General features: G+C 32.3%; 1 protein-coding gene and 1 non-coding gene across 2 annotated transcripts; both read right to left on the bottom strand.

Annotated features, from left to right (window-relative positions):
• Window positions 1–2,311: 2,311 nt before the first annotated feature.
• On the bottom strand, window positions 2,312–13,176 carry Tsp_06649 (putative myosin head). The gene is made up of 33 exons (XM_003378693.1): window positions 13,126–13,176; window positions 12,869–12,973; window positions 12,706–12,791; window positions 12,570–12,633; window positions 12,299–12,408; window positions 12,173–12,247; window positions 11,846–12,112; window positions 11,440–11,494; window positions 11,099–11,254; window positions 10,511–10,627; window positions 10,390–10,448; window positions 10,179–10,305; window positions 9,660–10,097; window positions 9,438–9,586; window positions 9,018–9,171; window positions 8,791–8,966; window positions 8,598–8,751; window positions 8,458–8,539; window positions 8,161–8,288; window positions 7,876–7,950; window positions 7,663–7,823; window positions 6,892–7,232; window positions 6,732–6,833; window positions 6,521–6,616; window positions 5,973–6,071; window positions 5,553–5,696; window positions 5,445–5,488; window positions 5,291–5,395; window positions 4,824–4,888; window positions 4,619–4,733; window positions 3,438–3,989; window positions 2,983–3,097; window positions 2,312–2,490 (listed from the first exon to the last, which is right to left on the bottom strand). Exons 1-33 carry the CDS (start codon window positions 13,174–13,176, stop codon window positions 2,312–2,314), a joined length of 4,746 nt encoding a protein of 1,581 aa, XP_003378741.1.
• Window positions 10,989–11,060, bottom strand: Tsp_06648. The gene has a single exon. It is a non-coding gene; the product is annotated as a tRNA-Met (tRNA).
• Window positions 13,177–13,520: the final 344 nt, after the last annotated feature.

The following is a 13,520-nucleotide window of genomic DNA, read 5'->3' as shown; positions in this document are numbered from 1 at the left end:
TGATTCTGAACAAAAGGGCAAACTAGCCAAAGAGCAATCACTCGAGGCCTTTTGACCAAAAATTGAGCCGCATTCTAATCAAGTGCGCAAACTTTTTCTTAACGACCCAGAAACGACATTGTCATCGTCTGCTTGTCCTGTTCACAATCAACAACAACAACAACAACATGCACCACCACAACCAACACAAGAAGCAGCAACATCTCATCACATCTCATCACATCTCTTCTTATTTCAAAATATATTTCATAGTCAACACAAACGGTCAAGGTTTCATTCACATGGCTAATAATCTCTGCTACAAATAAATATTACTTCTTCTACCTTCCTACATTTCAATTTTCTCAAACAACCTCTCACATTCATTCATCCTTGTACACAGGCATTTGTCACCTAAAGTTGAAGATTCCTCTTTTTTTTAATTATTTTTAAATAATTTAAATTTTTCAACATTTTCAAAAATTCCTATTCTTCAATTCCTATTCTTCATTTTCTTCTCCCTCTGCCCCCCCACCCTTCTCTCTCTCTGTCTCTCACACACACAAGTAATTTAAATTGTTCAACTTTTTGCAATTTTTGAAAAGTAAAAAAATTAAACATTAACAATCACTAGTAAAATGGTTTTAATTAAATTTCTGAAGAAGAAAATTTCTCCATTTTTTTTGCTTTTTGTTCGCATTTCAATTTTTATACTTGAATTTCTACAAAACAACATCAAAACTATACTCCAAACTAAACATTTAATTTGGGGAAAAAAAATTATTCAATATCTCACATAAGATAATTTCAAAAAATAAACAAGTTTTGGAAAAAACTGATTTTTCCATTATAACAAAAAATAGCTTGCTATTTCAATTTTATAACATTTTACAGACAAATTTAAAAAAATAAAATCACTGAAGAAAATAACTTCAAGTGTGAATAATAGCGATGAAAATTGAACAACTTTTATTTTGACATAATTTAAAACTAATGCATGGCTGTGAATAATGGTGTCGAAATTTAATGGGCAAAAACTTTCATTTCCTGTTGCAGCTTACTTGACCTCACCTTCGACGACTGATCGAATCTATCTTTAAATATTCATACCAATCTTTAATTTAATTTTATGACAAACACTTTATAAATAAAATTTTCAGATATTTATTTGCCAATAATTTTTAAAGTTCATTAAAAATTCATTTTTTTCAAAACTAAAACTGAACATTAACGTGACTTGCAAAACTGGAAAATTTACAAAAACCTTCTTCGCAAAAATTTAAAGCAATTAAGTTGTCATGTCAAACATGTTTATTCTTTTTCAAAATTTTCTACTTATACTTGTTAAACGCTTTCAAAACTGCCCGATCATGTTTTTCTTCAAAATTGCTACTTTATTATTTTTATTCTACAGTAAACAAAAATGATTAAATTAACAAGTGCACTTGATTGAAAAACAAAAATTTCTTCCTCCATTTCTCACACATAATTGACGTTTTCAGAGAATTCCACGAATGTCGATTCCAAAATACAAAACACAAGAAAAGCATATTCGTTGAATTACTATATTCAAAATTGTTTTCAATTTTCACTCATCAATTTTGTGACAGTTATTGGAGTTGAGATTTGAAAAAGAGAAATACAGTTTTCCACTCAACAAGTATGAGAACAATTGCATAAAGCGAAAAACTAGTTTTTTTTTCAAGCCAACTGCTTTAAACAGTGGTATAATTATTTTATAAAAGTCTCGTGAGCAATCAATATTATTTTTCACTTAGCCAAAATGATCTGATGTCATTTTATCAAAAATATCTCAACTCTTTTGAACGACTTTACGTCCTTCGGACACTTAACCTCTTTACAATAAACGTGCCAATATTTGAATCTTAAATCTTAAAATTTTCTCTTTAATTCTTCGCCTGTTCAATACAACTGAACAGTAATTGGTTATTCAAACAAAAGAAAGTAAAACAAAATTGTTAACGTTTAATTAATTTTAAAAAATATAAAAATACCTCGCTTGCCTGTTCTTCATTTTCATCATCATCATCATCTTCTGCTTCTTCTTCACTGTCACTTATAGGATCCAAATGCTCTTTTGGAAAAAATCCATATTTCGTGTTAATCTTTCCATATAACCACCCTGTAATACGAATTGTTTATTCCCTTGAAAACCATGTCCAAAATTTCAATTAAATACCTGAACCAGGATGTGCATCTGGCATTGTTTTAACCAGCTGAATGATATCTCCTTTTCGAAAGGACAATAAATTCGGTTCTTCTGTTATATAATCTGCCGTAGCACGAACGTATTCTTTTCCCTAATGAAATTTCACATTTGCAAACATATCTCTTTTTCGTTTGAAATGAAATCTACTTGATTAGGTCCAAACATGTATTTGTTAGCCAAGTTTGTTATTTCTTCGCCAGATTTAGTAGATACTCGTATAATAACTCCATTAACTGTTGAAAGTAAAAATTCATTTTCTGTAGCTTCTGTGTGATCAATATCTTCAAACCTATTTTGTTTTTTGAAAAAAAGGCAACAAGCGTTGTAAAATATACACTAACACGATAAGCTTCGTTGTAAATGCATACTCGTAGCATTCGACAATACGCAATGCTTCGTCACTTCCTTCACCTTGTCTGTCGATTAGCCATATTCCAGATTCGGAAATTCCAACATAATGAGGACGATCTTCTCCAAATTTACTACTCACCTGTGCATGTTATTAATGAAATTACACTTTCCAGTTATAAAATAAAAATTTAAATTCTATTATTACCGTAACTGGATACAATCGACAAAAGTACAACGGCCAAGAGCGTGCAATTTGAACGACGTGCTTCTTGAACGATGGTGAAATGTTAGCGCTGGTTAGTGTTTCTAATTCAATTCCATTCGATGCTAAAAACAACAGTAAACTGCCTTGCTGAACACTGCTTTCAATTATTGTATAATAATATAATTTTTGTTACTTAATAAGCGTATCATTTGATTACGTTCCGCCTTTTCCAGTCGAAAACTGTCCTTCTCATTGAATGTATCTCGAACTATTTGATAAAATATTGCATCCAGTGCAGCAGGATCTTGCAGAGAATCGTTTGGGAAAAACAACTATAAAATGCAAAAACTATATTTTAGGATAATGAAAAAAGTAAAATAATAACTTCAGCAACCTCTTTTCGGATCATTAATGTCCACGCCACATTGCCGTATGTTAATGCAGGACCACGTCGTTTTTCTTTCAATCCAACTAATGTGGATGAGAAATAATCATGAGTTTTGAAACTTGGCCGCGAATCAATTCTACTTTCTCGAGTTGATGTTGAACAAATGCTTGGAGGGATTTTCATCAAACCATCCCTCATTGGCACCCGATTGCCGTAACCAAATTCACCTGCTTATAATATTCACTTGTTTACGGATGAATTTCAATGCTTGACATAAATAACACATTACTCGCATCTCTGTGTAAAACAGGTAGCGTATCAAAGCTTTCTGCACTGGTAAGCTGAGGCTGCTCTAGACGATAAGCGGTGGGCGTGTTGCTTCGACAGCGATCATCTTCTGTTTGGCATACATTTTCACACGGATTAATCCAACGATTTTCACTGTCATAAGTCAAATTTCCATACAAATGTTCTCTCGACAATGTTTTCATATTGCCCGACTCTTTCTGGTGTATTTTATTTTCACTTGTTGTCAGTGTACTGTAATTGCTGTTATCAATATTTTCATGCTCTTTTGAAGCATCCAAAGAGGCAACAGACTTTGTATTATTTCTATTTATAATATCTCTCGAAGCAAAACTATCTCTTGATAACAAGCTTCTAGTTTCTTCTTCAATTAAAGTTTTAGTTGGAGTGGACAGAGGTTTGCATTTTGCCGCAGCATCTGATTTCGAAATTTGCTCCCACTGATAGAACAATTTTTGATTACTGTCGTCTTCATTTTTACTTTTCATCGCTGCAAAATGACGAAATTTCATCACCAGGCAAATTATTGACTAGAATTAATTAAAATTTACCATCTCTTCCTTTCCACAACTGAGAACTATTTGGAAAAAATGACCTAAAGTAAATTTATATAATTTTCAACTTTCTCTGTCATTAAAACCTTGAAATTTTATATAATCACTCATCCCATTCATACCAGTTTACACTTTTACATGCTAATTCAACGCAATTTAAATTCGAAGAAGAAAGTAGAATAAAAAATAATATAATAACAAAAAATAGACAAATAAAAATTACTTTTACACAGAAAATAAAATAGAATCAAATTCACTTAAAAGTGCAGTTTACTTTTATAAAATGTATGCATGCAAAATTTCTAACATTAGTTTGTTATACTGTCACCAGTCCTGCAAAATATTACTGTTGAAATGTGCTTAATATTTTGTCTGCAATTTGTTAAAACTGCATAACAAGGAAATGTGTAAAATATACCCTGCTTCAGATAGAGAAGTCATCTCTTCTTTGACTTTACTGCTCAGATCATTGTTGAAATTATTTTCCTAAAAGCACTACATTGTTAGACATGAAAGTTAAATTTTACAACTCGTAAAACAAAAATAAAAGCAAAAAATCTTTAAATCTCTTTAAAAGTAAAAGCAATTAATTTAAATTTACTTACATGAACGCAAGGCTCATCAGTACTGTTGGGATTCACAACATGAGGATTAAATGAAGTATTCATCACGTCTGATCCAACACCATTTGGAGGTAATGGATGTTGATATTCTTGTAATCTGTAATTTGGACTAAAATTCTGATTCCTAAAATAATTTAAAAAATTCTCATCAACATTGAAAACGTAACTTCTTTTGGAAATATCTTACATTGACAAAGGCAACATATTAGAGGGGCCTTTAAACGCTTCTTGCCCAATGGAATTTGCCTGCATCTATAAACATTTTACAATAAAGTTTAATCTAATGATATTATAACTGTTGCACAACCTTAGCAAATTTCAAATAGATTAAAAAAAACTGCAATACTAACAATTTTGTATGCTTCATTTTAACTGTTTCATAAATTTCAACAAATGACCAAGCGTTACATTTCATAAGTTAAATTTTATTTGCTTAAATTTAATTATTTTGGTTCATACGTAAAAAATACATTTCAATTATTACAGAATAGTTTTAATTTATTTCTTTGATGTAAATAATGTTTCTTTCAATTTTATTTTAAATACATATTTTATAAAAGAATACAAAACATTTATTACGTATTAAAAGTAGCTATAGTTTTGCTTCAAAACATACGATACACAAAAGTATAAAAAAATATTTAGAAAATTTACGTATGATCCGAATGGAACCGGCATAAGTGGCACGGGCATTAATACGTTTGCTTGGTCTGCGTTGAAATTTCCTTGTGCTTTAACATTAGAAAACTGTTGCATTCCCTGCAAAACAATGGCATTAAAAAATATCAGTCAGCTAATTTAAACCTACTTGAACTTGTGAATCCCTCTGATTTGGCATGAACATTCTTGCTGCTAGCAATAAAAACATCAGAAAAGATATTTTTTTACTTAAGACCTTTTTAATTTTAAAACTTACCGTCATATGGCATCATCATAAACACAGGAGAAGCATACTGTGGCATGAAGGAATATAGTGATGAGTACATTGTTTGAGCTTGCTCTACAGCTACTGGTTGATTTTTGTTATCCGATTCATCTCCGCCACCTTTGATGGTAGCAGCTAAACTTTTTGGGTCATTCATATTTCCAAGAACCTATTTTCAGAAGCGTGCATTTATTGTAAAGTACCATAAAATACGACGTATAAACATTATACTGTTACAGGATTGAAAAGTTGATCCAAGAATTCATCTACTTCAGAATTTCTCCCTGGTATAGATATACCACGGAAATGGCTGGATAAACTGGAATAGTTTGAAATTGGTCGCCGATCTGTAAGTTTTTCTAGTAATTAAATTAAAAAAAATATACATTTAAATATCAAAAGTAAACTTACTGATAGACATGTATGCAATATCTTGTATAACAGCTTGTTCTGCAGGAATAGAATTTTTTTTGTCAACATTTTCCTTATCATAATTTTGACAATTTTGCTCTTAAGAAGGTAAAAATTGTGAAGTTTTTAAAATAAAATAACAAATGATAAATTTTTACTATTTTCACTTTGTTCTGCTTGACTAGACAAATTATTTGCCAAAGCAGGAGCTTCCGGGCGGGTTGAGGTTCTGCTCCACGAAAATGTCTTACGTTGATTTTCATCTACTAATGGATGGCTTGTTTCACAAAACTTGCTACTTCTTAGTGTATTGACTGAACCTAAAAATTGACCGAACATCAAATATCTCTCTTAATCACACGCAATTGATAACTTTCAATAAATTGATTTTGTTTATTTCTCACATGTAATACTGCTTTTTATTATTATGACATATGGCAGTTTTCATTTCCATTCAATATCAAATATATTAAGCATTTGTGATGAATTAATTGGAAATTGTAAATTGTTTTATAGGCGACCAAAAAAGACAAATCATGTTCACTTACTCGGTGGTCGGGTTTGATTGCTTGTATCTGCGGTAAGTATTGAATGATCAGTTTGATATGAATTTGAGCTCATTCTACTTTGGCAGCGAGCATTGTCTAAATGATAATATTAGAGAAAATGAAAAACAATGAAAGATCACATCGAAACACTTGGTAAAATGAAAAAAATTTTCTTTTGTTTTTTTAAATAGCAAGCAAATGCGCTGCTTACTAGTTACAGATCCATCATGATCCAAATTTAAATGACCTGGTCTCATTTTGTTTTGAGCTGCACATTTTTCATTCCAATTTAACCATTCTTGCTTGACTGAAGCTGCAGCGAGATGTTAACAAATTCAAATGTCACATGTGAAAAATAAATAACTTTATACCAGAGTCCAATTTTTCTCCACGTTGTAGTCGTGCTTTGTGAACAAGGCTTCTGATGGAGCCACCGTTTTTAAGTTTTGACGAATGAAAATCATCAGAAACCAATGTTCTAAGGTTTGGTCTGCGTTCGAGCGCTTCAAGTCGTTCTTGAATTGTCGACGGCTCAAGATGGGGCTTCTTATGCTGCTTCATTGTAATCAAGTAATCTGATTTCTGGGCCGGAAATAGCTGGGGTAGTTCGATGTAACTGAGCACGTCCAACAAGTATTGGTTTCCATTCAAACGAATTACAGCATCTTGACATTCAAGACTGACAGTCCAACCGGTGCATTCACTGATTCCTCTTAAAAGTTGCAAAATTCTACTTTAAACAAAACACCAATATATGCAAAATTACCCATTTTTCAGGGCCAGTTCAGCAAATTCTTCAGCTTTGGTCCAAGAATCAATTTGAGAACCGACTTTACTACCTTACACAAAATGTAAAACAATCTCTCTTTATAGCATCTTTCTTCTTTTTACAAAATGATAATAAAGTATACCGTCACTCAAGTAAGAAAGCAAAGCCATCTTTGCCTTGCTTCGAACTGCTTTGTGTTCCAAAATGCACGGTGGATAGCGTCGCATAGTAGTGTTGTTGTCATGTATGCTCTGGAGTAGTTTGGTTTTGAGCAAATTTTTAAATCCATCACAATCTGCATTCATCACATAGCTGATGAATGAAAATGGAAGAAATTAAAATTTTCCCCTTGTTCTTTCAATATCAATTTTACTTTAGTGCATATTTGAACATGGCATCTGTTGGAGGAAATGCTGAAGCGCAGAGTCCAAGCAGTCTCCAACCACGTTCTGCGTTTGCTTGATTTGGATTGCCATGAATTTGATTTATGACTTGAGCGTAAATTTCATCGCGTAAATTCTTATTGTCAATTCCCTGAAAAATAAATAATGAATTTAATGAATAATGATTTCATTAAAAGAATTACTTTCTGAATAATGTAGTTGGATAAAATAATTTCTTGCGACGATGAAAGCGAAGTGTCGTTCATGTAACGAAGAATCTGCAACAATTTTATAGCTATTATTCAATTAGCGTATTTGGCAATTTGCAGACCAGTCTAAAAAGTGTAAGCGAAAGTTGCATCTCTGCTTCACTGTCTTTGTGCAGAAATGGTGTATTGATAGGATCACGGCGCATCTGCCAAGTGTGATTCTATAGGTGAATTTTATAAGTGACATTTTTTACAGCTTCAAATATTCATTCATAATACTTTGAAATGTTGTTGTGCATATTTGTTGAAAGAGTATTCGTGTAAGTCATGGGGTAGAATAAACTCTTGTTCATGATGCGATGCAATGAGACGATCTGCACGAACTATATTTTTATCAGCATCTAAATCTTAAAAAATGGGCATAAATAAAAACTCCAATAAAATAGATGGTAATAATCTATGCCATGTAAAATTTTCAAAGGCAAAAATTGTTCTAATGCAAGGATCGAAAGAAGAATTGGAATGATCCAAATTGACGGATCATTGAAAAAACCATAAACTTATTTATTAACTTACTCGTCGTTGTTAAAAGCATTTCAGCTAAATTCTGAGGCATTTCTAAGTGATTCACCGAAACAATAGCGCAGGAATTTCTTTGCTGAAAGCATCAGTGTTTATTCGATTATAACATTTTCAATAGCCATGTTAACAGTTACTTGTAAATTAGCATTGCTATCTTGTGAATTTGGTTTTATTGATAATTCTCGAAACACTTCTAAATTTCGACTTTGTTTAGCATACTGCTGTGCTTCTTCAGCCATTTTTGCTTTTATCAGGGAAAATTTCTTTCTAATTTTACAAAACAACTGTCTGTTATTTTAATGTTAATTTAAAACACTTTAAATTTACCTGGCTTGAGAACCTCTCACAATTGCTTGCAAGTGTGTAATCCAGTCGTATAGGTGATGGAATTTTCTTCTTGCCAACAAACCACGGCAATATTTTTGAATAATTATCACTGAACTGCTGAGACGTTCACTCAAAATGGAATCCAAATGTTCAGCTACAATATCTTTCATAAACACCTGAATCAAACATTGTTAAAAAATTCAACAGCAAGTTCAATGATGAATTACCTTGGTTTTACCAATGCGAAAGTCTTGGAAATACTGATGAGCTAAGGATGTCAAAATGTACAGGCACATATTTTTTTCATCTTTCGTTTCCACTGTTGCAGCTTCAGGTTTCAGACATCCATATCTACATGAACCAATCCGCACTGAATGAACACTGCCAGTGGCAATTTGAAATCATTTTTACCTGACGAGAAAATCTCTGAATTTCATTTTAATCGTAAAACCAAACTTTTGCATATGCAAAACTTCAGTGAGACCCAGACATTTAATTTGTTCAAGTACAAATTGCATGTCCAGTACGTCGGCTTCTTTCGCTTTATTGGGATTGATACAACGAACAAAATGGACCATATATCTAAGTTACAGATTATGCATGATGTGGGATATTTTGCAATTTTTCACATTTGATTATAATTTTACTTCTCTATACGTTTCGTCAATTGGTTGAACTCTTCATGCAGTTGCATGGCAAAGGTTGGTGCTCGTATGCGATAGGTGTCAAAATTTTCACTTTCTTCTTTACGTTTTGACAAAGCCAATTTTTGCTTTTCAAACATTTGTGCTATAAGCTGAAAATAGATAATAAAAATTAATGATCATTAATAGATAATTTTGTATGGTTGATTTGGATTTTTGTTTTACAATGTTTTGACTTTCCAACAAAAATTCCACAGTCTGTGCGCTGTGCACTTCACGATTTTTGTCCACAAATCCAAGTACATTGTATCGAGCATGTCCGAAAAAATGCTGCACAACAAACCCAGGTTGACGCTTTGTTTTAGCCGTGAAAAGTGGGCTGTCGTCGTAATTGTTTTGGCATTTGATTAGAAACGACTCATCAGACCCTTTGGGAAAGCTGCACTCGTCGTCCAACAACGATAAGATGCCGTTTGGCTGTTTGGCCAGAATGTTGAAAATGGAGTTGTTGAGCAGGTTAGCTCCGACATTCCTATCCCAGACGACGTCTTCGCGAATATATTCCATTTGTTCAGAGCAAAACTGCACTCGGACAAACAACCTTTGAACGCGTTCGTTGATATAATTGATGCAGAGTTGTTCAAAGAAATTCACTTTAAAGCACTAAATATATACAATGTTGACGTGGAAAATTAATTCATGCTCATTCAATGAACTTCACAATCAATCAATCTCTGTGCTTACTTCGAAACCGTACAGGTCCAAAATGTTTATTTCGTTGCAGTCGTCGCCAGTGTCACAGAGCTGTTTATTAATTTTCATAATAATCCATCTGATCAAACCCACGTACAGTTCTTTGGCAATAGCATCTCTTGAAAATATGTTGAAATTAAAATTTAAATCAACATTGAAATCGAGAACGAGTGGAATATTTTTCAGACATTTTAAAAATTACCTGATATCTAGAGCTCGATCCAATGTCAAAGCATGTACAACTTTCTGATCTCGAGATTCCTGAAACAAAACATCAATTACAATGAACACTTTACACAATGAACTTTTCAAAATCCATTTACTATCACTTTTGTTGTCAATCGATGAGTTATCTCGTCCGGATCCATTTGTAACAAATATGCAACCCACTGTACTTCGTTTGGATTGGCTATAACAAGTCTTCGATTGCTGTCTTCTGTCTAAAAATATTCCAATAAATAAAAACGAAACTTTAAAAATTTCCATCATTTATTTATTGAATAAGAAGAAAATCATATCAGAAAATTGCGCAGATCCATCCATTCATTTACATTACTGCGCAATTATTTGTCAAATTACTATTTTTACTTTTAAAAGGAATTTTTTGTTCATTCTATCATGAACATAGTTGATATGCTGTGCTGTTTAGTTCCAGTCAATTGTTATATTATATTATATTTTATTTTATTTTATTAATGAACAGTTAATGCAGAAAATAAATTATAATTATAGAAAGTAAAATTTTGAAATAAAATCTGATTCAGTTGATCCGTGATGAATAATTGAAGGTTTAAAACACTTTAGCAGAGCGTGGTTTCGATCCACGGACCTCTGGGTTATGGGCCCAGCACGCTTCCTCTGCGCCACTCTGCTTGCTTAACATTATAAATTAATTAGTACTTGTATTATACCTGTTCTTCAAAATAAATGTTTCCAAGATGAAGAATTGCTGACAACAATCGGAAAATATAATGACGTTGATCCAATGTAATTTTTATTATTTCAAGAGCATTTTCGAGAAGCTCAAAATTGTTCTCTTCTCTACTACTCAGTTTGACGCATTTTCCCTAAATAAATGTTATATAAATGTATAAATATGCCGCTTTTTGTTATTTTATCATCTTATCACTTGGTTTAGGTAAAAGAAGTTTTCCGGCGTATTCAATCCGAAGCTTTGTCGTGTCTGTTGCTTCAAGCCAGCTATCATTTCATAAAAAATGTGAAAATTTCTCTCACCTTTGACATGGCTCACTAGGCGAGTCTTTTCTAACAGACAACACGCAACTTTGGCTCCAATAAGTTTTTTACTACAAATGCAATTTTTTTAAATAAAATGTAACGCTACAAAAAATATTTCATACTTTACATGTTTGTTTACTTTGTACTACTGTACTGTGATTGCTTTCATAAAAATTTTTTATTGGCATTTGAAAATATGCTTCAATAATCCTGTCAACCATTTTATACTTTTTACATATTAAAGAATTTTTAAATCACCATTATTAAAGTTACAAAAATGATTAATTCAACTATATACAATAGCTGTGTGAACTGTGTGCAATAAGTGGTAATATAATAAGTGAAAGTAACAAAAAAAAGAAGTAAACTGCATAACGATTGATTAATTTCATGAAATATTGTAACAAATGATGAATTACTTTTGATATTGCAATGAGTAGATTTTTCCACCACGAGTTGAATTGTCGTTTGCAGCTGTTTTTGCATTTAAAAATGACTGTAGAATGTGCATCGCGTGATAGAGTTTATCATTGAATGCGGCTTCCCTAATTAAAGCAAGCATTAAAGTTGTTTGTTGATTTGAAATGAATAAATTTCTTTCACACTTCATTTCTCTTTTACACCCTTCTGCAAAATACTGCACCATTAATTTGCATAATTCAGTCTTGCCACTTCCTGTGATACCACTGGAAGAATTGGAAAAATTGAAAATAATAAGCATAAAATTTATCAAATTTTATACACACGTTGCAATAATCCATTGACTTGTATCAAAAGCGTAGAGTCGTCTTTGCACCATTTCTGCAAAGCCATACACGTGCCTGAATAAATGACACAAGTTGAGTTGCAATCATTTTTCAGCTGTCACTTACGATGGAAGAGAAGTCGTCATCTTTTTCCTATACTGCTCCATTATTTCAGGACCATACACATCCAAATGACGATACGGATTGATGCTGATCAGCATTTCGCCGATATATGTCTAAAGATTTTCTAATATAAATTTTAGATTCTTTTTATTATTGGAATTTTAATAAATTCCTCCTTATCCAATAACTGATATAATATACATTAATAATTAATTAATGGATTGATGTTTGCGAAAATGCTATTTCATTTGTTCAAGAAAAGCTTGATGCTTACGTAAGTTTTCCCATATTCAAATCGTGTTTTCAGTGCCCAGAGCACGGCTGGATTGCAAAGATCACTGCAATATGTGATGATATATGTGGATAAAATGGTATTTTTACGCAATAAATGAAAAGTAAAAAATTATTACTCTAATTGGACGAGATCTTCAAAGCACATTGCATCGCTTGCCCTCTTTTGTAAATCATTGAAATGAAATTCAGCTATTTCTTCTTTCTAAAAATAATAAATTCATGCATATTTTTAATAAATAGATACTTTGTTTCGACAAATTAAACAGCTTATAATAATACCTTGTCATTAGACTGCACCCAAGCTGTAGATGAAGCAGAGTCTACTTCTGTAATCTTGCCTGGCAATGCATAGCCTTGTTTCGTGTTGTACCATACTAAATCGCCCTGTATGTAAAATTTAAATGAATAATATTATATGCATGAAAAGAAGAAGAAGAAGAACAAAAAGAAAGAAAAAAAATCAAAGTGATTTATTATTATTATTATTGTTATTAATGAAATAGAAAAATAAAAATGGAAATAATAAATTTGAATACCTTTTCAAAGGTGAAAATTTCGGCTTTTTCTTCCATTATTGGTGCTTGCATTGTAGTTGGATTGGAGAAAAGGTAAATAAATGAAATATGAATGAAATAATAAGAAAATTGTCAGCTTGCAAACAAAACCGCCAAATGGGACCGTTTCTCGTGCAAGTATCAAAAGCAGCACATTTAGGGATGGTTAAGCGCGCAGGTAATCGACCGAACACTTCTGCAAGGTCTTCTTCAATACCATTTGCCATAGCTGTATGGACGAACAGGTTTGCAAGTTTGCCAGCGCCCGCTTGCGGCATCTTCATTCTGACAGAACTAGTTCACTACATACAATCTGCTTCAGTGAAAGGTCACGACATCCCGGCCAAGAGCCGTGTCAGGATTGTCCATTTTTTCCA

The sequence above is a fragment of the Trichinella spiralis genome (assembly GCF_000181795.1).
Source record: "Trichinella spiralis strain ISS 195 chromosome Unknown Scfld4, whole genome shotgun sequence".
NCBI classification, from domain to species: Eukaryota; Metazoa; Nematoda; class Enoplea; order Trichinellida; family Trichinellidae; genus Trichinella; species Trichinella spiralis.
Note: the sequence above shows the minus strand (reverse complement) of the source record. Positions and strands in the feature narration are given on the sequence as shown.